The following is a 26,534-nucleotide window of genomic DNA, read 5'->3' on the forward strand; positions in this document are numbered from 1 at the left end:
GGTAATGTCACTGACCCTCATTCATTTCTGCCATACTGTATGCCATAGGCATAATCCTTTACTGGAGCAGTGTTTGGTAGCATTGCCAGCAAAACTATTAATCCAAATGAGGGAATATGGGATACTTCTGCTAACCCTAAATGCCTGGAGTTTTGCACACTTCATGTATACAGAGGCCTTGTAGAAAGCTACAAAAGCACTTAAAGGTATACTGTCACCTGTGCCAATTTTGCCACAGTTACCATGGAAAGAGAAAATTTAACCAATCACAGTTTTTAAGCAGGTGGCCGCTTTTTAAAAACAGCGCCCTCACATGGGCATTTTGAATACCAAAGAACGCCCCTTTGACCATATATGGGCACATTTAGATTACAGGTGACTGTATACCTTTAAGCATGCAGTTGCCACTGTGGTTTAAGCAGAAATACATAACACTGCACATGAACTCCACAAACCTGTGTGGCAAACCATACAACTCACATAAACCATATTAAAACCGATAAAATTAACAGGATGACATGTTACTGTAAAATATTTGCCAATTTTTATTGCGGCGTTTCAAAAAAACTCTTTTGGACATTGATTATGTGTAAGAAGATATACATGATAACAGCGGCAACATAGTGACAGAGACTACTAGGTAGCCATGGAAACAAGTTGATGCAACAATATTATACAGCTGGAGAACACCATTCAAAATATAATCAGTCATTATTGGAGACATTATCATTGTGTTATCAATGACAACCCATACATGATTGGAGACAATATCATTGTGTTAATCAATGACAACCCATACATGATTGGCAGTGTACAGTTACTGGCTACATCATTATCTTGTGATTTGTTACATCTTAAGTACAAAGTAGCAATTTCTTTTTCTAAAGGTGAAAGTTCATTGGTCAATGAGATTTGGCAATATAAGTGCACATAGATTTAAGAAAGCATTGTTTGTAAACTGGATTCTTTTCAAGATCAGTTTTGGAGTTTTCATGGTTGTTTCTTCAGAACAGCACGGTTGTGCTCTTAAGGCACTTATATCTCAGAGGAGTTGCTGTTAAGATTTCAACAAAACGGAAAATAATTTGGACAACGAAAAAGGAAAATAAAAGGAGAATGCCCGATTTAAAGTCCCTTTAAGGTGCAACTAAAAATCAATATTGGAGAGAAACAATGAAAATAGTCAATTAGCAGTATAAAAAGGTAATGCTACAAAAACTGCTACAAATTGACCAATTATTGATTGAGGAAGCCATGTTGCATTCTATACAAATACCCTGTGCTCTATTGTTTCAGATCTGCGCTAGAAAGAAATATCACACAAAAAAGCAGAAAGATACTTCATATATTACATTTGACATATATCATTTAGGTATGCATATCTTCTGATTGTCTTCATAACAATAAATATTTATGCATGAGTTTGAAAAAAACAAGTGCAGCCACGTTCATGGGTAGTCATTGTATCGCTACAAGTATCAAGTTAAACGTCATTGCCCAATGGCCAATTTTATCTTCGATTATCAAACATAGAAAATCTTTTTTCCGATTTTTCTCAAAATTATTGATAAAAATGCTACATAATTTCTCTATAATATTGTATAATATTTAAAAAACTTTTCTATATATATACATGGATTTGTTGATAACTTGAAATGTCCTCAAGGGGAATCCCTTAGCAGTCTCAGGTGTTCACAGCAATATTTTACAACGTGGAGCTGAATCCGTATCTGTACAAGACAGTTTTTAAAGTTGGCACGTATGTATGAAGTCAATCTCTTGCGTTGTCTGTCTGTCTGTCCTCAGAAAAGGTGTGCAAACACATACAGTATCCAATAACAGTATGCAGCAGTGACTCAGACAACAGTGTTTTTGTCATTTGAGGTAGGGGAAGGGTTGACGTTGCTAGCAGTGGTGAACATGTAAATGCTGATGGTGTTGTACTTTGCTTGAACTACTGCAATTGCTGTTCAGTGTGTCTGACGCATACGACTGAGCCTGATACATTTTTTCTCTACTAGTCTGCATGACAACAGCGTTCACTTGCTGTTGCTGGTGCAACGCTAGAAACTGTTCCCTTTCTTGTTGAGACAGCATCCTCTGCTGTTGCTGCTGCTGTATGTAAATTGCCGCTGGTGCGTTTGAGAACGCCCTGCGTCGCTGTTGACAGCACCACACCATAACAACACACACTAATAGACTTATGCCAGCGGGTACTCCAACGATAACAGGTATTGGTATATTCGGCGATGACACTGAAACATTTTGTAAACTATTGGTTCCGTTGTATCCCGGTCTGTCTCTCTTTCTTGTGGGATCTGTAAAGAAATGAATGGAGAATGAATTGCCTTGTTTTCTCTTGTGTAAGTACTGGCTGCCCCCTAGAGAAAATTCAATTTTATCATGTACTTATAAATGCAATGAATAAGACAACTGATCAATGGTTTGGGCACACACTCTGGGCAGTGGCAACACTCTTAGAAGACTTAAATTACTGTTTAAGTTGAATATTTCCACTTAATACCAAGGTTGGATACTTTTGTATATAAATTTTGGACAAACTGTTTTGACGGATCATGATATATATTACACCAAGCTAAAGGATATTTGTTGCATCCTTTGATTCAGGTGCAAACATAGTCATCACAAACATACATGCAATTATCATGTGCTTTCAGTCTTGGGTTTGGTTTGTTTTTTTTACAAATATGTGGTCAGTCACACTTTGGCAATATTGGCAACGGTATAAGCTGCCACAGAGCACCATGCTACTGCCTGGAGTGTAGCGTGGACATAAACATATACACAGATGAAGGTTCACTACGATGAAAGAAACCCTGGTTGATATGTTCAAACAGAGTTCAGAATTACACATAATGCACTCTTTTAGTCCAAAACCAGCAGTTTTTTCACTTTGAAACACCAAATGAAAATATCGGTGGTCCTTTGGAGCACCACTGTTTACTGTGAAGGATTTGAAGGCCAAATGTAAGTATTGAGCCAAGTTCTTACATCACTGTAGCTGAACTGAAGAAAATTTTATAATGAGATTTTAGACAGCAATTTCACCAGTCAATGGTCTGTTCAAGCTTAACATTCACCTCACAGTGAACGCTAAATGCTAACCAGGACAAAGGCACACTGTTTTGAATAACAATACATCCACTACAATAATGTCATAAATCAGTATCATTGCAAAGTTATGACCACCATATTTTCCGATAGAGCACCACACTGAATTTTTAATTTATTGTGGTGTTCTAAACAAACCCAAATTTGTTAAAGTCTTCTGTATGTCTTGAAGTAACCTGACGTTTAAGGTTGCCTTGAAATGGAAAGTTTTAAGATTATGCAGAAATTGCCATTTTGGAAAATTTTAAACCATTGTATTGCATAATCAAGAATTAAAACTAGTGGTCACCATGCAAATTTTGAAATCAGAAAAACAAATTAACTTTGAAACTCAACACAGCCACCAGTCCCCACATTAACTTCATGACAAAAATTGACATTTTGAGTTTTTCTCACGAAGAAGACTGTGACACAGCAAGCTTTCAAGTAAGTCTACATGAGTTGCAGAACAACCAAGTAATGCAAAAATTTGAGTGTCTAAAAAAACTACCCCTAAGACAAATACTACCTTAACCCGATAGGCTATAAATCAACAAAATTCTCCAATGTTCTTGTTACTACCTTGTGTATAGTGTATGTGTTCAGGGGCTGGGATCTGGAGATTACAAAACACTGGAAGAGGTGTGAAAATGACCCTACGACAACTCAATGCGTCAAAGCGTTACACACTTGAATCCCTGGAAATGAAATCAAAAACTCACCTGAGAGAACATCAAGAAATGCTGTTCGGTAATTATACCCCATCGTATTTGCTCCCAGACATATGTACATTCCAGCGTCCTCCTCAGTGGCCCTCTGAATGACTAGCTTATTCAAATAAGCTCCATCGGGTCGGAACATGATCTCTCCTGCTGGCAGCACGATAAGTTTAGAACCATTGAAATCAATGGTTGTATTCAAGTCCTTCAGCTTCATATGCGGTTCAACTCGTTTTAACCACTGTATGTGAGGTTTGACATCACTTCTGACTTTGCACTGAAATGACGCAGTTTCCCCGTACTGGACAGTCGTGTTCAGCGGATGCTCACCGATGAGATCTGGTGATTTGGGTCCAAATCTCTCTGAAAGTACCACATTATAAGTTGTATTTTTAGCAATTACCAGTACAAGACAGCAATGGTTCTCTTTATCATACAATATTTTCCTCTCTGAAAGCTAAATCTCATTATTTAACCCTTTACACCTTTGGTGAAATCAATTTTTTGACTGCCTGTTTTTCAAAGCAATATAGTGAATTTATAAGCAGTACATACCAATTAAGTGACAAATGTCTCTCTGACCCTAATCCCTAAATACAAACCCCTCACATATCAACATTGAAATATGTGTCAATAGCTATATTGTACTTTCAACTTGCAAAACCATTCTTCAAATCAATTTTGTTTTCAACAAAATTTTTGTCCCTGTATATTGACAGTCAGATGAATGAATGGTTGAGATTGAAGATAGAAGATTTGATGAAAATTACAGATTGGCAGAGATTACAATACTCTACTGTCAACATTTCATTGCCATGACTCATGTGTACTGAAGAAAAAAGTTCCAAAACCTGATTTTTCAAAGGTCCTTTCTGAAGTTTGAACTTCTGTTAATATTACAAGACAGCAATATTTCAAGTTTTAAATTTCAAATAGCTTTCATATTTGTCACACAGAGAGTTTGTGATTTCTCTGATATATCATCTCATGCAGGGAAATGGAACTTCAAGGAGTCGAACTTGCCATTCACAAAGAAATTTGTCTTTAACTTGAAGGCCATAAAAGAGACAACAAACACAGTTGTATGTAGGATTACTGTTGTACACAGCAGATATTTGAAAGACAATCCTTATGTTGGAAATGGTAAAAAACTGTTTGTTTTTTTTCAAAAGTATCTTTCACATGACAGTTTTTTGAACAAGTTGGAAAAATAATGTGTATTAATGCATGCATACCAGGAACACAGGCCTTCTAAACCTGTACAAAATGCAGATGTTACTTTAATTCTGAACACAGAATTCTTTCTGATAGAAATGTTTTTCTTAGCCATAATCCTCTGTCAATCTTGTACTCATTGGAAGGCAGCCAGCCAATCAAACACAAGATACTCACCTATAACATCCAATGTATACGTTGCATTAATACTTCCAACAGTATTAAACACTATACAGGTGTATTTTCCACTGTCACTTGATCGCAAATTCCGTAATTTTAAAGTCCATTTGGCACGCCGACCTTCCCCCAACTGGGAATCTGTAAGTCTTTCTCCGTCTTTCTTCCATATAATGGTTGGTCTCGGATGACCTGTTGCCAACACATTTGAGACGCACAGAGCTGCCGACGGGCCTTGGGATTTCTCTGCGTGCCATTTTGCCTGGCTGTGAAAACCTCGGTTTAGCTGAAATGGAGAAATTCAGACAGTTGTTTAAACAGGGAGTACAAAAACACACTAAATTCAGATACTTTGTGTAATTTACGTGTGAAGTCTTATATACAGTTTACCCGGTATCAGGACAAATTCTTGCTCACACACAGATATCACAACAATGATGTTTAATTTCTTGTCATCAGCTCGTTTCTTGTTTCCGCGTATTTGATACCATCCAACATGTACATGTGTAACTCAATCTGGATAATGTCACAGAGTCTATGTGACATGACCCCACAAATTGGCCTGCATTTGATGTAATACTATCGGAAATACCCTCCCCACTTTTTTTCTGACTTTTATCAAATTGCTTCCCAATGCAGATCAAAATGGTAAACTCAATCTGGCTAAAAATACCTTTCTTGTAGTGGAGAGAGAATGAAGTTACAAAACAACATCGGCTCGATAAATTGCATCTATATTATGAAAAATCAATACACAGCCAGCAAACACACCATTGCTGGGAACATGGCTTGGAAAACTAGATCAGATCCTCACGATGTCTCCTTCATGTTATTTTGTAGATTCATATTCATTTCATCAAAAACATTTGGGTAGAGTTGACTTTTCAGATCCTCAGATTCAGATCCTCAGATCCTCAGATCTCAGACCTCAGATCCTATAACTTCAGACGCAGATTCGGAATTAAAATTTCACAATTTTCAAAGTTTGATGTAATATACTGATAAATAAAATATAATTTAGATTTGAAAAGGCTTTAGAAATTATTTTATTTCTATCTTGAATCTTGAACTTAAAAACTTCGATCTCAGAATCAGAACGTCATCAGTCAAAGACATGGTGCGCAATGATTCCACTTGTTATGTCATCACGTGAACGTTCCCTCATAGAGATAAACACATCCGCGATTGAACGATCAAGACCGCGACGATCATGTAAATGCTGGCTATCGACAGTGCGTATTTTACCATCGTTCGTAATATTGATGGCGAGGGAATATAACTAATCCATGTTGGAGGCCAGTTACCCCGGGCTAAATCAGAATTCAGGGGTCGGAAGAAGCAAATTAGCTAATCTGTAATTGTAGACCCATGTTCGTTGAAACTTGTTGAGCGAAAACGTTTACGTAGACTTGTTTTTTTTCATAACTGCCTTGTACATGTCATATTCAAATTATTAAATTTAATATTGCAATCATACTGTTAATACGGGTATTGTAAAAGGCTTGTAAATTCGAATCTGCATCTGAAGTTAAAGGATCTGAAATCTGAGATCTGAGGATCTGAATCTGAGGATCTGAGGATCTGAATCTGAGGATCTGAAAAGTCAACTCTACCAAAACATTTGCATTCAGCCCATTTTGTCTTCAGGGTCAGATAATTTCACAGTTACAGTTACACATTCTTGTCATTTCATTGTCAGATTCAAACTAATTTCACGATGACAGCTACACATTTCACCCGCATCATTTTTGAATACATGTTTATTTCACAGTGACATTTTCACAATCACGTCTCAACGACACAAGGCATATTGCAAGTCCTTGTTCAACAATGGCTTAGGTTTCACAAACACACTCATCCCAGACTTCCATGATGAATGAGCAGATAAAGCCATAAGAGACCCTGTACTGTGCCCCCGTTTTCTTTTTGGCTCTCACCGATCCTTAATAATCATGCCACAGATATAATTTCACTGGGGACTTTGTTTTCTATGAATTTTAATAGTTTCCACAGATTACCAATGATCCTTCTGTTGATTTGCATGCCTTAAATTTGATGGCGGAGCAATTGCTACCCAGCCATCAATGTGACATGCCAACCATATGACAAAGGCTACATACATACACACATAGGAATCATCCACGGTGTAAAATGAAAAATCTGTGCAATTTCATGATATATCCCACTTACAGCCCCAGGTTGTAACTGGGGTTAATAGCTTTTCATTCATGTGAAATATTAACTGCTGCAGTTTCTGGAATTGGCGGGTGAGTATGGATGGCAGTATTTACCTTTGTACTTGCTTTAATTACAACGCCTGTCACATATTGCCAGATTGCACCTAAACACAGCTATGGAAACATCAAACACTGCAACAAATTTCAGTCGTACTTGGATTTCTTTGTTATTAAGTATCTCTATAAAATTTTTGTATCATAGCAAATCCTTCTTAGTTCTCATTTTGCCGCCAATTTCATCATAAGACAAATATCAACATTTAGAGGAATACTAATATTTGAATAAAAACACAAGAAATATTCAATGATAATGTCAGTGCCATCTCACAAAGCCAAACATGATATTAATTTCAGTGAGATCTTGTTATGATTTAAAAACTCAATATAGATGGCTGTTTTCCAAAAGCTGATACCAGAAACACAAACAGGACAAGAATTATTTGTATCTACTCACTTCCTGGAGATTTGCCGCTGATGGTTTCGTATTCCTTGATAGGCGGCATCACTGGTTCCCGATAGTTTGGGTCTGGAGTTGGTCTGGGAGGTTTGGGTTTGGTAGCTATAATTCAAACACACCAGAGAACATGCATTAATTCAATGTCACTTCACACAGACACAAGTTCAAGTTTGTTGATGTTATCTTATAAACTTATTAGACCTGCATGTGATCTCCCAGGCACTGACTGATAGATAGATTGTTCTAAAGTAAACAATGTTTAACTTTATTTAGCAAATTAGTCCGCCCCACCTCCTTCACCATTGACAAATTCTATAGTGTGTAATTCATACATGAATGTTATTGCCAAAGTTAACAAATTACAAGCAGCGCAAGGAAGGATAGATGATATTTTTGTGTGATCCTGGTGCGTCACCAGGTTCTCATTATGCATTCCATGCAGTTTTATTTCTCTTTGATAGTTTTTGCTCTACAGATAAATTCTATTGATATAAAATGCACCCCCGACAATGATACATTTCCTATCACAAAGAATGAATGCTTTACTTCCCACCATGCAATGCTGTTTGAACCCACCGTGAGATGCCATTTATTTGCTGTATTTCCCACAATACTATGCTGTATACACACTGTATTTCCACAATGCATTGCAGAGTTCACACAGCTGTACTTGAAGGCAATCAATGCAGTTTCAATGCCATAGTGTACTAGGAGTGTCGTGTTAACCTGGCTGTCAACTACACTCCTTTAGTACATGATAGTCTGAGTAAAAACTCTGCCTGCAGTACCAGTAGTACAGAAAGAACAGCTAATGCAAAACAAGAACCTTGATTGGTTAAACTTCATGATATAAAAAAAGACAATAAATTAAGGATTTCCAAAGATAATCGCAGTTTTTCAATGCTACAGTTTGGTTCTAGCATTTAAAGCTCAATGTTGTCCCTGACAGACTGGTTAGATCCGTGTCCAGAACCAAGTTGAAAGGTTAAACATCAAACACGGTACACGTCTTTTTCAAGAAGTGAGACGAGAGAGCTTCACAGAGCACAAGTACAGGTCCTGTGCTGAGCATTGATGGCCTGTGAAGATCTGACCTCATGTCGCTATGCCATATCAATGCTACAATTCATGTGATAACCACTGCCAGTGGCTGTGGGAACTGGACACAGATTTAATCAGCTTGTTTGAGTTGTTTAATGGAATTCAGATTACTGAACCATTAGTAATGTCTCTACAGTACCTTAATCAAACCATATTTACCCTCATCAAAAAACCCGTGTTTGTTTTTACTTTTCTCATCACAAACTGTGCATCTCACAGACACTTGCTGTTCATTTAATAAGCAGAGAACAAATTCCTCGGCTTTCCAATCTGTTCTTGTAATTTGAGTCTTGAGAGACAACAAAAAGACAGAGAGAATTGTGGGAAGCCATAGAGAACAGAGTGCTTGTAAAAAATGCTCTCTACCAAAACACAACCATTACTATCCCTAAGATCTTGTATTGTTATCAGGCAGTAGACATTGAAACAATTAGATTCCATGGAAATCCTTTCATATTAAACTTGGGACAGTTGGTTTGGTGACCTTATCAAATCTGTAAATGTAGGAACAGTTGGGTTAACGTCCTGTGAACACATCCAATGACAGACTGGGGAAATGTATAAAACATGTACACAGGCCGAGCGGCGACCAAAAGCTTTGTGAACTGTCAGCACACACAAACCATGGCTTTCAACAAGTTCAAAATAAAGAGAGGGAGTGCAACTTGAAAACTGTGGGTGCGTTTTGTTCATCCCATTGGTGAAAGTCTGTTTTTGTTTGTGGAGACAGCGGCAAAAAGACACCGGCTTTTTATTCCTTAATGGAATGCACTGCTAAATGCACAAAATTCACTGTGCACATTACACGCACTTGAGTTGACGGCAGTAATTTGTACAAATACAGTCTGACATTCCCTTAGTTCATTTCTTCTAATCAAGCAGTGTTTTGCCTCAGGGTTAGACTTTCCAATGGCTCCACTAGGTTTTAATGGTATTCTCCTCTATGACATCTAAGCCATACTTCAGCACCATTGATCTCATTTCAGCCTCAGCATTCCTTAGCCAGTACATCAGCCTACATTGTATCTCTCTCTTTCTCAGCAATTCTTCCTGACTCAAAACTCAACCCTGTATGTACTGTAGCAATGAAAATGCTCCCAATTTGCAGAGTTCTAATCTTGAATCAAAAACATTTAGTTTGTGGGGTTTTTTTTAATTCACCGAAGGTGTTTTTCTCATTTGCCGAAATCACTGGTACTCTGGTGAATTTGGTCACATGAGCCCAAGATTCTAAGATAACATATTTTACTGAAAAAAAGCTACAGAAAAAGACCTGGTGAATTTAGATGTTTTCTAACACTGAGTAACACAATGGATGTAGCTAGACAAAAGATTGGTAAATAGTTTGAAGTACATGTATGCCTACTGCAACCATTGAAACAAGCTTAAAAGTGAATACAGGCTTAGCGGCGACCTTTGACCCCACAGAACCCTTCACGAGAGACAAAGTGACCAGTTGGTCTGTGTTTCTGGATGAGAACCTCTGAACTGAAGTCTGTGAATGGACTAAAAGCTTGAAATAACCAACAGTGGAGTGCAACCCGCCAATGTCGGGTACATAGTTGTGTACTGTACTGGTTTCCAAAACAACCAACTCCCCTCTTTGCCTGTTTACCTATAGAGCTTACATAACTTGCTTATTAGCAGCAGATAAATACTGCACTCACTTAATGACCTTGCTGTGAATTTCCAGAGAGATTACACGCTTAGCCAGTCAACAGATGCACAGTATCAGGACAGCCACGGCTCAATCAACAGCAGTCTTGTACAAATACACAGGCAATTTCCAGTATAGGTCAAAATATACCAAGACCCAATAAAACTCTAATTACACATTAAACACAAACTCGTAAAACTAACAGTTAGAGTAAAGAGTATACACACTCCAAGGTGGAGGCTGTACTCTATGGAAGTGTGCAGTGAAAGAATTGAAAACTGAAAGACTTGATTTGTATATTGCCTGGGGAGAGAGAGAGAGAGAGAGAGAGAGAGAGAGAGAGAGAGAGAGATTTTACCGTAGCATAGTAGCATTTTTTTACATGTATGAAATATCCATTCAATAGTGCATTGCAGTGCGTGGTTAGGTGAACACACATTTTTCATTCATTGCAAAATTTATCAGATGGTGAGTGCTGCAAGCAGCGGTATCGTTAAAACATTAATGATACAGTACATAACTACACTATAAACCAAAAGTCAAAAGTCGTTACACAATATGAAGTGTGGAATATGCAGATTTTTTTTCAGCAAATGTGAAGTTTGTCCTCACAGGCAGCTACAGGAAAGATCCAAAACGTACAGCATTTGTGTTGATTCTCATGTCCAGGTTGAAATGTAAACAAAATGAAATCTTCCTCTAGTTTTGCATTTGAATTTGACCAAGTCTGATGTTTTAAGATGTAAAGTATGACAATATTTGGGGAATCTTTTGCCTGTCCCTCAGGTATAGTTGGATACAACACCCTGTACTTTGCAGAAAACTGACAATTTTTAAGCCAACAGACCTATGCAATAAAAAGACATGGTACATGTAAAAGGGACAAGCCGACTACAAGTCACCAGACTAGGATGTGATCAGTCAGGCTTTGAAAATGAGAGCGAGTTGTGATTAAGCGATATTAGTAAAGGGGGCAAATGTTGTACCTTTTGATACTGGTAGTACTGGATTATTTTCCTCCAAGAGAACACACACATTCTCTGACCTTCTACTCCCTAAACGATGTTGAAATACGCAGTACTTGTCTTGCCAACACGATGCAGTAAGTACAATATGCAAACTTACAGTTGACAAATGGATAACGTGGAATAAGATTAAGTTGTCAACAAAAAAACCTGTATTTTAAAGACAGGACAAATACTAGAAAACACATCAAATGTTGGAGGTTAAAATTAAATGCAGAATGAAGCCTGTATTTTATGCTTGTCAAGATTCCGACCCTTTATGACTTCAACACACCACAGCATCAAGTATATCGTTACAACTAGTGTAAGCATCTCCTTAAATCGTCATAAAACCTCATTTTGAAGAATGAACATTCCTGCACATCGCAGATTTATAAACCAATCAATTAAAGATAATGATTCTACCCCTTTCTCTATTATGGACATTCAGAGTCCTTACGGGTTCAGGAACGACTTCAAGACCCAGGTGAAATATTTATTGTGTTTAGGTTTTACGATATGTAAATAATGATTTCTTATGGGCTGTTAAAAGTATTTCCCTGTGGATCAAAGAGTTTTATTTCAGCAGTCAGGGGTATAAGGAAAGATTATACTACAGAATTAGTTCCTTTTATGAAAACGAGAAACTGTTTAGTGGACAGTAGATGTAACTCATGACAATATTTTAATTATTTCTGTTTTAGAATATGTAGGTTTTATCCATCTTCCCAAATTACATATAAATACTAAGTATTAGTTTCGCATAAATAATGCACTGCACATGCATGCAAATCTATTACTTAAATGTAATTATTTTAAAAATAAATTTTACTCTGGTGAAAAATTCATTTATCAACAGTAACATTGAAACTTACACAAACATACATGTAGGCTGCACTGACAAGTTTAACACTGGTGCTTTAAAAAGGTTGGGAGAGTATAACGCAAGTCTTGTACAAAACTTTTTTTATCAGACTTTGACAACCATAAAGTGTGCTGTATACGACTCCATAATTCACATTGCATCATCCATGCATTCTTTTTCCCTGAAGCTGCTGGGGGAATTCCATTCCATACAGCTGGATATGACTGCCAGCTTAACAGGACAGCAAATCATACTAGCACCATGACAGATAACACGTGTTGTGTCCACTTTACATTTCATGTACACTGTACAAACATTTGTTATAAAATTCACCTCCACCACTTATTTCTTATTATTGTAAGTATATCAGAGTCTCTCGGTATATATGCCCACCAATTTCCATGGTTACCATACTGATAATCAGAGGTCATGGGTCACAGTTCAGACAAAACAAAAGCAACCAATTAACCTTTACACAAGTCCTTGAAAATAATTAAACTAGCAATTTTATTTAAAACCGAAAACTAATGTTCGCTATTAATTACAAGTGTTTGTTAAATCTAACTATAGCAGAGTAAAATAAACACACATAATTTTCATCACTGCATGTCTACATTCAGCGTAAATATACACTGTAATAAAAACTACACTGCAATCAAGAATTCTTTATTGACATAATAAAAATGAATTTCTGAATAAGCCATTGCAACAGGAAATGAATCCCTAGTTTGTGATTTGGATTAAATCATTCAGGCCAACTTTTCAATGCAGAGCTATTTTCCTTTATTAAAATAAATTGCTACTGCTTCCCTGCTAGTTAACACTGAATGCTCCTCAATAACTGGGCTATTTACTTTACGAGCTGAGCCATCATGACAAGCTGTTCAGCAGTCTTCCAACTCTTTGTTGGCATGTCCAACCTTCAATACAAAGCATTCAGCCACACGTACTCTCAGCTAGCACGCCAATTAAACAGATAGCTCCTTTCAGAATAATTTCCACAATCACCAATAAAATGTTGCTGTTATAATCACTGGCTGATGACAATGGATCTTTATACTTGTTTATCACATTCACCGGTGTTTTTCATTTTAAGCATTCCGCAGTGATGGCCAGACTTGTATGAGTGGGCAACCAGGTATGAAGATATCAACTACACCGTGAAAAAAATGGAAACACAGGTCTGTAATGGTCAACAGGTGAACAGAGAAATAAGGAGCATAAATACAGACACGCATCTGTGCAGATACAAGTCAATATATAACCACAACCTCTCACAGCCACATGAACCAGTTTGCTTGCTTGTAACAGCATTTGGCGCCTTAGAGAAAACATCTCTGTCCTTTTCAGATCTTGTATGATTGAGTAGAGTTCAAGCCATCGGGAAAAGATAATGTTCACACACACAAGGGCATGAAAACATGTGACCTATTTTCTTCCATGACATGTTAATAAACAACTTGTACGTGGTGATTTAGAGATGATGGCGACCACGGTGTCCGCATTTGTGTTGGCAATGTGTCAGTTCAAAATCATTGGCATCATGGGTGCAGAAATTTACAGCCAGCCAAGTCACATGCGGTGAAGTTACCACCCTAACTATGCCAGCAAAGATTAACTTTGGACATTCAGAGGAAATTTCAGGGCAGAGTGCTAGGTTTCACACTCTCCTATTGGATCCACTCATGTATTAAAATCAAACTTTTCCACTTGTATCCCTCCAAAACCTGACTGTCATTCCTTGCTATCACAGTCGCCTCTGTACACCAGTGTTTATTGAGAAGACTAAATAATGGAAATCAAAAACTAACTTAGATGTAAGACTGTACACTGTGAAATTCTGCACAAACTCACATCAATGTACAATGTACTTTGGTAGAATTATGATAATGTTAAATCTAATCCTACATGTACTGTGTATCCCTTGACAATAAGCATACTTTCCCCCATGACATTTTAACCATGTTCATGAATTCCAATACTGGTGACTTCAAAAACCACCGAAGCAGACTGAAATTAACCTGTCAAAGTAATCTATTCACACAACAATTGACAAAAGTTCAAATCTCAAGGCACTGTACCGGTCTCTCAGCAGGTTATGCAAATTTTTACCTTGTGTTCCAATAGGTAACTTTTACTCTGGATGAAAATGAATGAATGAAATGTACAAATTATAAATAATGGTTCCCTTCTTTTTGATTTTTAAAGATGAAAAAGTTGTACTGTTCCATATAGCACACCTCTTAATGCTAATACTTGCATAATTAGCATACAAGAGTGATGTCATTTATAAGATTCCTTAGACTGCAATACCACCGTAATGCCGCAATTTCAAACTATAAACTCCCAACAAAATTGGCAAAAGTTCTCAGAACAGATTGCAATCTGTGTCAAATCAAGCATTCCTTGCCAATAACTTCCCCTCCACTACCGAGATGATTGTCACAGGACTACATACGAAACTGATTTGAGTATGTGCTGGGATACTTTGTACAGTCATATTTCACCACAAAAACGTCAGAGATTGTGATAAGTAACAGATTACACTGGACTCACTATCTCAAAGCATATTGTAAAATATCACCACAGTGGACTTAATAATAACTACTTGTGCATTTGATGCCAGACACAGGACTCTGCCATGAAAGTCTCTCAGCTCTGCTACAAACTGGACAACTGGATATTTCTGGTAATTACCCTTCCACAATTAAAGCATGCACTACAGATAATTAGAAATAATAGTGGAAGAAAATTAGGATCATAAATGTTAATTGCTGGCTCAGTGCCAAGTCAGAGGGCTGTATTCCTGCCAATCACTAGACTGATAATTTTACCTTTTACCTACATGCTCCACATGAATACCCAACAGCAAACAAGAACAGCTCAGTCTCCCTTAATTAACTGCCCTAGAGAACATTCTTTGCATGCGACAAGCCTTTTCTAATTCAAGGTTTCTAGGCAAGCTATTAGCTCTGTAAAAATACTGTGCTTGCAATTCACCTCAAATTACTCTTAAATTGTTTTTCATCATATTTGTGATAGATAGCTGTCCCCTACAATCAGCATAGAAATTGAGTAGTACCATTCTGTGCTTGCAGTGTTTCCAATCACTCATACATGTAGATGATGTACTAGTTGATATGAATAAATATGTAGGTTTTCCCATAAAAATACTGCTGGCATCGATTGACGTTTTACCAAGTCATGAAAGTACCTACAAGGTCTACACCATATGTACACAGCGATATAGAACTTGAACACTGCCATTCTCAGTGTAGTATTCAAGGCCATTTTGAAATACCGGGGAAGGACGACAGCCTAAACTTTAAACCCTAATGCTTGTTGCAGTTGACCTGCTCTGCTAAACACTGCTACCACTGAGACCTGGACTTCAAAGCCGGGGATAAAACATGATAAACATTCTGCACCACTTCAAATTCCAATAACAAATCAATAGCAATGAATGATGATTTATTTTCTCTGAGATTATTTTTTTAAAAATGGTGAATAACTGGTATTTGCCTGGTCCACACTGTACAGCTCAGAATGAAAAAAATCCTTTTCAGTAATACTGCGCAGGTGACCCCTCAAAAATCGTAATTTATTACACTCAGAACTATACATTATAAATATGTTAACATACACACATGCAGCTTGGTTTTATAGGAATGATTTGTGAGAATTGGTTTCCATGTGCCCACTGTGTCAATACATGTACAGCCTGACTGACACAGTTTGTCTTCCATAATTACTGTACATATCACAGTACAAAGGCAAAAACACCACACCTATTTTTGGTTTACGTGCGACAAAGTTTGATCACGAAAATAAAACTCACAGATCCTCTATTTAGATTAAAATTCAGGACTACATTGTAGATTTTTTTTTAGCTAGATGTCAATAATGTTTCTCTAGTCTAGTGCATAGAAGGACCTACTAAGATTGCAGGTCATGATGGGGTCATCGGAAACCATGTTTGCACCAACTTATTCAGATTGATTCTTATCAGATACACAAGTAGAAAAATAAGCCATTCTTCAATTTTGAAGATATGAAGTATGTGAAATATTCTGCAGTTCAACACCTGTTTTATGTTAGAAGTCATATGGGTCTTTGTTAGTTGGCTTTACGACTGGAACTGAGAGAAGACAGCCATGTAGATTTTAACTTAAGCCTGTAATTGTACTTTGACCTAGCCCAAGCAAACTGATATCAAGTGAACTAATTCATCTTAGCCACTGCATTACAAATGTGTCTTTGCTTGCCCCCTCTCCTGTTGCCATGGAGATCTCACATAATAATTGTCATGGGGCAACATCGGGCAAAATAACGAATAGCTAGACCCGCTCTTTGCGAAATGTCAGGCCATTTTGCCCGGTGTTACTTAGGTACACTCAACACAAAGTGCTTACGGCGGTACATTGCCTGCAGTTTGAAATGTTCACTTTGTAAACGTTGTTGGTGTGTGAACATTTCTAGCGCACAGAAAATGTTCTTCCCACTACATTTACTTTGGACAGCAAAATTAAACAGAAATACATTTAATCAGAATAAGTGTTGGAGCGGTAGTCATCTAAACTGACAGTATTGAACACATCGATGTGTTGTCAAGCCGGTTTTCTAAAGCTGTTGAATGGAGACTGCATTCACAACTAGGTGAACTGCTGCTTTTCAAGTATTATTGTAATACCTTATAATGTGCTTGTAGCTGAGTCATTTCTAATGCAGTCTGATTCTCACGGATTTATCTGCAATCCCAGGAATTAGCCAGAAAAAAACATCCACTTCATAGAGAGGTTTGGCGCTTGAGGTCATTATCCATATAAATGTGTATGCACATACATAAGTTACCAGGCTTTGCAGTCAAAAATAGACATCCTAGTCATGGCATACCAAAATAGAATATCCACAAAAAAATGTTAATTTGTGCCAAATTGTATCGTCCAATGCTTATTTTACTCCCTACCAACACAATGTTCCATGATTAATTACTAATTATAAGCAATGGTGGTAAACAATTTTGAATTTTTTTAGCAATTTTGTTGATGAGCTTACCTTCTACAGTGAGTGTATAATTAACAGTGACAGTTCCAAAGCCATTTGTAACTTTGCAGATATAGTGACCGGAATCTTCCATCTGAACATCATCTATTTTTAATCCTTGACGTAAAACATGAAATCTTTTCCAACCACTGTGAATATTTTCTTTATCTTTTGTCCATGTTGATAGCAAAGGAGGGTCCCCTTCCACAGGACAGATTAACTTTATTCTTCTTCCAACTCGAACTCGCAGAAAACCATTCACTTTGTCTGATATTCTTGGAGGTCCTAGATAGAGGAAAATTAAAAATTGTTAATTAGTTCCTGAACTGAGTAACCATCAGCTGGAAATTAAACATCAGATGTAACATTCCCGGTTCAATGCCTGGTGTAGCCGGCCAACAATCTGACTAAAACCTCTTCTGGCATACAATCACTCACGCTTGTATTACCACTTTCCTCCAGCAACAATTTTGCTTGTTCTATTTGCATTCTCAGAGATGTAAGGAAAAACTAATTTATTGGAAAAAGTAATCACAGCATATTTTAATACAAGCCCATCTTCAGCTGACACCCTAAACCCTTGACATGCTCTGAAGTAGTGAAAAGGCAGGAGTAGATACTGGGGATACATTTCATGAAGAAAATCATACAAGCAACTAAAAACAATATCAGATGTCACATCAAATATTAGGAAGAAGTAATTGAAATGCCATAACACCAGAGTATTTACTATCGTCACTTTATTCTCCATTTCACAAAACCTACAAGTCAAACCGAAAACTTCCACTGCGGCAAAAAACAGCACAGTGGGAAGGTGAATGAAATGTGGATGAGTACACAGTCTGCATGGACTCTTTGATGATGTATATCTTCATGTATCTATTTCATGAGATTTTATTGAATATGAACATGGGATGTATTGATTTAAAGCTAACAATATGACCCCTAATATCAAATCACCATGGCAACGCTCAATCCCTCTACAGCAGCATAAGCTGCCTTCAAAAACGTGGAAATATAATTTATTAGAAATTACAAAATATATTGATTTGGATTTCAATCAGATACAGAAATTGTGATCAGCTCAAAGGTTAGGCTTTTAGTCCCATGATAAGAGAAATACAAGAACTCAAATGGAAGGGAGTCAGTTTGGAGTTAAAAAAATAGGGTTTTGGTAGTTGTATAGACAGCTGTTGTGTGTGCATAGCTGACATGGCCTCTACTCCATATCTGGAATCGCATTCGGCTCAACTATACTACCACACGCTGATACCTGAACTTTCGTATTTCAATCCCCCTATTTCACGCGATATCTGTACAGAAATCTGCAGTTCTCTGCGCTGACTCTGTAAGGGCATTAAATGCAAACCCCTAACCCTGCTACTTGTCAATCAATGTTGGTCTTTCTTCCAGTATGCATTATTGCATTTGGTTCACAGTCACCTGTTTCAACTCATTCATCTGCATTTCAATTTATCTGAGGGAAATCTTGCTCACTGTGTAGCCATGATCCCATGTTATATTGCGTTCATGTTGGCTACATATTGCAATCCTTACTGTATTGCTTCTGTGTCTATGATTTCAATATTAGCTGGTTGCAATGTGCCAACATAATCATCTCTATTTTCTGACAGTTCTTGTCAAGTTCACCGCACCCCATTTCCACTGCATGGTCTGTTGATCACTAGATTAAGTTTTCAATTCATCAACTGCAGTCTGCTGTCATCAAATTTCTCAGTTGTAAATATGCTCAAAAGTATATGTTTTCTTGAAATTTATTTGTTCACGCAGTTGTCACATGTCAGACGGACTAATAGAATTTATTATATAAATATGTATATTTTTGTATTATTTCAGCTCCTTGAAGGCTTGAGTTTGCCTCATAATATAAAACTCAATGACAGAACTGTACATTAAACGTTACTGCCGGTCTGAAAACTTACAATCACTGATGGAGAATTCAAAATCTGATTGTCTGTAGTGAATTTCTTATTCAAAGTCCTGCTGGTATTAAAGTGACACCTTCCACTGTTTCACAGCAGTCATCCACCTTTACCGCTGAGAATTCAATGGCTTTATCAAAGCATGATATCTTCAGGGAAATTGAAAACAAATACATGCTGTACATGTGAGTGGAGATGTCAACATCACCGTTTAATGTGGAAAAAAGCATCAAAGAACGATGTCACCGACAGCTAACATTCAAAGTCAAGATCAAAGTTCTGATTTACGACAGGTAGCAGGTTAGAGTCACATAAATTGACACATATCAACACAGAAAACTAACACAGTTAACATTTTATTGCTTTGTGACAATACAATGATTTAAGGCCTTGGAGCATTAACAGTTTATGAGCACAACTTAGATGCTATTATAGTTTACTATCACTTCCTCAGTGTCCAACCCTAGAGATAAGATTCAGATCTCATCAGTATTTTCACACACTTAACACATATTTTTTTCTATTGCAATCATTTTCACGGTAGTCCTGCCAGATAGGAGGCAGAGCTGGCTCAGGTCAAAGGGACAGTGTACAAACCGTAGTACAAACCAAGGAGGGCTGCCTAGGGCATGTGCTGTCTTCATGTTTAACACACAAAATTCTTTTGTTCACTGTATAGGATTTAACATCCAGATGACAAGAAATAGTAGACACAGAAATAATACAACATGTCCACAAATATTTAGTGTTGGTTACAGCTGATACTTTGGTCTTCCAGTGAGATTTGCTACCTGTCAATCAAAAGCATGCTACCATCACAACGCTGATCACAGGCTTGACACCCCTTTCCTTATTTCCCTTCTTGAGATTAGACCTTGCAACAGGAAATGATCGGGTCAGACTCAATTTTGACAGTGAAAATACTGAAAGTAATTGATCAAACAACAACAGCAAGCATTTAAAAGACTGAAAGTGTTGTGTCTCAGAAAATATAAATTCCAACACCGGGGTGAACTGAAATTGCTATATTTATTTTTATCAGTTATGAATATTCTCACTCAAGTTTACCTGAGTTTTACTGTCTCAGGAACAACCACTGTTCTAGTATTGGACAAAAATTATTTTCCAATGAAAGAGTACCTACAAATATTTTTTACAATGCCAGTTTTTTTTTGTATGAACATGGGAAGCATGAATTAGATATTAGCACAATATTTCAAGCTATTTTGAAAAACTTAATAAATTAGAAAACTCTCTGAAATAATCAAAATTTCAAAATTTGAATTGAAGTCAGGCGAGATATCATCCTGGTCAGCAAAGCTGGCAACAAAGCAGCTCTGATTCATAATTCTCATTATGTTCACAGGGAACTGATGTTGAAGTTGTCTGAAAGCCGTTCACTACTTCAAAAACAGACATACATTAATTTGTACACGGACTGATTTAATTTGGACGCAATAATAACAATGGTATGGAGGGAGTCCAAATAACATTCAATTACAATGCAGGGTTTTAATTGAATCATTAGTGCATTAAAATGTCGCATACAAAGACCATCACTTTAATGCTTCAAACTATAAAATAAATTATATTCGTTGGAAATATTTTATGACAAAGAGCCACACCGAATAAACCAATTAATTTGTGTTCCTAAAGTATAGCTGTCCCGCAAAAAATGGAATGGTCTGTCAACCAAATTTGAGACACAGACACTGACATACGCAAAAGAGAACCTCACTGCTCACATACGTGGCCTTCCATCAAGTTAAGAGTGGGGAAATACAAATTTGTCCACAGTTGCTATTATTGGAATTAAATTGGTCATTATTAATATGCGCTAGTGAATATTTTATGGTCACAGATGACTTGCAGTTCCATAGCAGTATTCATTCAACTGTGTATGCATTGCTGATTTTATTCATGAATTAATCATTATTTAACAACATATAATCCCAACCAAATGCTGCCAAAGTATACTGTAATCCCAAATATAGCCTGCAATTATAAAATGTACACTCCTACAACTACATAAAACAGAAATAAAATGTATTTCCCAGTGCTTCTCGAAGGGCAAATGTGTTTATATACGTCCCCTGTAGTTTGATAGCAGAGGACTGAACTAGCCTCACCTTTAATTACTTCCTATTTCCTGTGATGTGTATCTGCTTTTAAAGCGCAGTGGTCGTCGCGCTGCGCGTGCGTGATTTTTTGTTGATAAACATAAATTTTTGTAAACATAAGTCTTCTCAACTTCAATAGGAGTGAGATGGAGCAGTCCCCCACTTTGTTAAGGCCTTTGTAAGACTCAACATCATGCAATAGTAAAATATTAAGATCGGAAACGAACTTCAGTGGTGTATTTCTATCTATAAACTCGTGTAGAGCTACGAACATTGGGACACTACACTCAGCACATTATGTCGCTGAGTTCACTGTACGCAGACACAGTGAACAAAAAGGTTTGATCGCGCGCGATCACGCTGGTTGTACACAATGCTACGTACAGTACAGTGAAAATACATAACTAAAATGATCAACATTGCCTATATATGTAGACCAGCAACAAGCACAATGCCTACCACAAAAATTACACTCAAGACCATGATCGGCAAGCCAGAGCAGGATGTTGTTGGGAGACGGTCACCGCGTTGACGTACACGGATATAGAGAATCCGGTCCCACAATGTACCGGCCGGCCCGCGACGACTTGGCCCACAACCAACTGTTGATCACCATGTCTTACTTCTCCTAGTATTACGTGGTAAGAAATAGTAAAATGACAGGTAACAATCGACAAAACGAGCGGGTTTTCGCGGCATTTGGCTGGAAAATTGCACGGCTACACCGTGCATAGACGTATCGAGAGATCCTGTGCCCCGGTCCTGTGCACGGTCATGGCAGTGATCCAACCGCTAGCTGGTGTAGGCCTACCGGTGCTGGGCAAACTTCGTTGTTGTACCTCCTGATTGCCGGGTAGGTCTGAATCCTCTTTCAAGTGAGATAACCCCCACATAACAAGAAGACCTATGAAAGGTCCTTCGCTTGACTTGATACCTGTACTCAGAATTCTCGTTTGCACCCCAAAACGGGGTAAACTTTGTAGTTGAGTTGGATTCTCCACAGCCGAGTGTAGCGCGCCATATACCCGGTTTGACACTGACGTTCATACAGACCACGGAACGGAACAGATGCAGAGATGCTTCTTGCTGCAGCGGGCATTGCTCTGCGAGCTGTAGATTTCTGTAGTTTGAGTTGTTGTCTTTGTACAACTTGTTGTACTCCTGTCGGGCCTCTTGAAATGAAAGCTCTCGTCCTTGCTAGCGATGTCGAAAACTAGAGCCCGGTCGTTGATAGTCTGTTGGCGTATACATGCGTACATGCGTACGTCTAGCTCTATGGCTCCAGAGATAACAGTAGCCGAGCCCCATGCAACTGATTCAAGAAATCATGAGCAAATGTGATCTCAATCCAGCGTGCAATTATTGTTCAATATTCAGCAGATATTTAACTTAGATTAATTGACCTTTTATTGCGTGTTACATTTGGTTAGTTGGTATGCTTGTGACAGATCAGCCGCCATTTTAACAAGCGGCAATATCGCAAACATTACAATCAACCCGTAACATGTGCGGCGTTCTTGGATTTGTTTACAACAGAGGGGGACCCCTCAGGAGGATGCGCAGCGCGACGACCACTGCGCTTTAAATAAATTATCTGTAATCCAGCGAACACTGGATGCGTTCAAATTCTGCCCAATGGACAGGAAATTCAACCATGTCATCAGTGTCCTGATTACTATTTCGCCTCTAAACTTTCAGAGCGAACATGATCACTAATGCGAAAGGGTTGGACAGCAAACAGAGATGTGGGAATATGCATGAGGTGTGGGCTTGCCTATTGCCAGCCATTCCCACTCCTGTTTCTTGTCATTTCTTAATGTTGACAACTCTACCAAACACAAACATTTACAATGGATTGCTTTCCGCTCATTGGTCCAAGCTGGCATATTTTTTTCTTTCTCGGCATTCCGCCTTTAGACAGTTCCAACAGTTTCCCACAATTTTTCTCTCTTTAACTTGACATCTCTTTTTATCCAAACAAAATTAATGCTATCCACACATACTCAAGTTCTGAGCGGCCTTGATCCCCCCATCATCCTGGTTTCCTCTCACTACAAGTACAACCCTCCCAAGCTCATTTCTCAAGATCTCTGACACCTTCATTTTTCATCACGGTGACATTCAAGTTAGAGACCAGTGGGCTGAAAAACAGCATACCAGAGACCCTGTCTCTACACTAGAAAAACAACCATTAGTACTAAGATAACAATTCTAAGGTTTTTCACTGCCAGGTCATGATAACAGAGGAAACACTGACACACGCATGACCTTACAGCCATACCAAAATAAGCCCACATGTGTATTCCAGATTTTTTGGTGACAGGGGAACTTGCCAGCATTACCATATTGATTGGAATATTCCGGAGCACGGTGTTAAGACTGTTATAATACTAATTGTCCAGCCCTCCATTCTATTCTAGTCATAAGAGACACGAGCAAACACATGGTTTGGTACATGTCAAAGCTTTAATAGAAAATGTAGCAATTTGTCACTGTCAACTGTGTCCTGCCTTGACTCCAGAACAGCAACGCTGCCATGCAAATAAGTTTGCCTCATTTCAACTTTCACAATGTACTCGGCTCTTTGCCTTTTGCCCCCTCATGACAGCCCACTATAAATCTCCTGTCAGATGGCTACACTTTGACATATTTTATCCACACTGGGCTGCCCCTGGTAGTCGGCTGGTGTCACACCAGTTTCTACTTCAAAGATGTCTTTACAGCGACAATGGGTTGAAGCACAATGCAACCACCAGATCTGGTCACTTCAGTTATTCCCAACAACATTGCTGAAGTATTGTCTTTCCTTTGCTTTCAACTATAATGAATTTGCAACAGTGCTTGACAGCAGTTTTAATTTATGCTAGCCTGCACTTATCTCTGGGTTAAAGGTCAAATATCTCCTCCCTCCAAGGTCGAACTTCTTTCTTCCAAGCCAGGTTCTAATAATCTGGGGTTTTTATCCCTGTTCCTCTTAAAGTAAAACATCTTCCTGTCTACTGTAGGCAGTGTAGCTACACCTCAGTTTGAAAATGGCAGTCAACATCTTAAATTAAGGCTATGCAACGACTCTATCCCTTTTTAGCAATATAACTCCACAAAGTCGGTAAGCTCTAGTCTAGAATTTAGGTTGCATCTACTATTTCACTGCCTGACTCCAATTTCTTTCAGACATAAAGGACTTTGTTTGTGGGCGAGCAGCTCAAAGTATGTTTCTTTTATTCAAGGTTGTTGATGGATTACTGTCCAAGCCGTTAATGAAATGTGGCCATGGAGTACACACATCTTTGTGCAGATATACTTGGCTGCTACTGGAAGCTGTGAAATTTTCTGCTCCGTAATTAGTATTTTTAAAATCATCATGTTTCTTCTGTAGAATGAGTTAATCTGTCCTACTGGGCTTTCAACATCTCCTGAACATACACAATATATCATGTACAAATAAGAGAGCTGGCAGTGTTAGTGTTTTGCAGAAGCTGGCAAATAGTGATGTGTTTGCCCAGGCCTGTTTTATCTACAGTTGCAAATCATTGACATGCAGATGTCATATTTTAACCCACGTCCAAGTCAAGTTTATGTCTGAACAGTTTTTTTGAGAAACTCCCGCACTGTGCAACAGCAAATCAGTGGCCAGGGTGTATGGTTAACAACTGAACCTTGCCAAGCTAAAGCTCGCCCTATCATAAATTATGTATTATTTAGTGTAAAACACCAACACCAAATACATGTTAATATTCACAGTAAACACAATAAATTACATCGGGTCAACATCCCGGTCACGCTATCGGTAACTAGGTGGACTGTGAAAGATCAAAATGGCTGCCCTACTGAGCGTCTTCAGAAGGGAATTGAATACGTTTGACGAGATCGACTAGACAAAGAAGTTGTCTACAGTCTACAACAATTAAGCCAGAAATGTACTGTTGAGAAAAGTAACGAGCTTTTCAGTACAGCACACTACGGACCCAACTACAACTGAATTAGCCCCTAGGTGATAAATACCAGCTAATGAAAGGCCAGCCCCTCTCATCAAACATCCGCCATCAAATCTTTCATAAAAATCACCCAACAATGTGCAATGGCTCATTTTACAGCTGATTCCTCATTGACAACTACTACGTCCGTGTCGAATATAAACTGGCGCTCGACGGGTAGTACTTTTACGGCCTCCAATGGAAGTCCTAGGTTTACTTTAAGGTGTTACACAATGGAAGTATTCTACACTGTGAGCGAGAACATAAATCAATCGCTAATTAGACGAAATGGCGATCCGGGCCCAATTGAGAGGGGAAACGACCAGCTTGAATGTCTGGGGAATAGATCAGTCAACTGAGGACACGCTAAGTCGCACACAACACACCACACAGATATTGCAAGCCAGCAGCATCGGCATTATCTGGGAAACGGCTCCCACAGTACTTCAGAATAGCGGCGGTGCTAAGCGCTGAGAGCGCAACTGCTAGGCCGCCATTCCGAAGTCAAGCAAACCACAGCCTATACAACATACGAAACCACATTGCTCCACACACCGATCTACTCTACGTTTCTCATTGACTATTTTTAAAGTGTTATCTTACCCTGCTTGCTGAGAACAAATCCGACCGTTCGAAAGAAATACTAAGAGACCGTGTAACCTCGCCATCTTGGACTCCTCCACACAACAGCGTGGCTTCTTACTTGAGACCCTATGGGTAAGAAAACAACAAGACTAATGACGCTATTGTTGTACAAATCACGCCGAACAAAAGACAAAAACTGATAAACACTACATACATCTTTTAACACTGCGACTGTGAAGCACGTAAATGGACGCAAAACACTTAGGCGTTAAATTCATTTGAAGTGTGTTATGAAGTTTGACAGGCCATTGCCGGGGACATAAATA

General features: G+C 38.2%; 1 protein-coding gene across 1 annotated transcript; it reads right to left on the reverse strand.

The window, feature by feature from the left end:
- Window positions 1-521: 521 nt before the first annotated feature.
- On the reverse strand, window positions 522-26,332 carry LOC139119786 (fibroblast growth factor receptor-like 1). Its single transcript, XM_070683680.1, is given in 8 exon segments — window positions 522-2,318; window positions 3,834-4,193; window positions 5,223-5,421; window positions 5,423-5,508; window positions 7,914-8,018; window positions 17,599-17,871; window positions 26,227-26,254; window positions 26,256-26,332. Coding segments are annotated over 8 exon segments (1,500 nt in total). The 5' UTR covers window positions 26,292-26,332; the 3' UTR covers window positions 522-1,905.
- Window positions 26,333-26,534: the final 202 nt, after the last annotated feature.

The sequence above is a fragment of the Ptychodera flava genome, chromosome 20 (genome assembly GCF_041260155.1).
Source record: "Ptychodera flava strain L36383 chromosome 20, AS_Pfla_20210202, whole genome shotgun sequence".
In the NCBI taxonomy this organism is placed as follows: domain Eukaryota; kingdom Metazoa; phylum Hemichordata; class Enteropneusta; family Ptychoderidae; genus Ptychodera; species Ptychodera flava.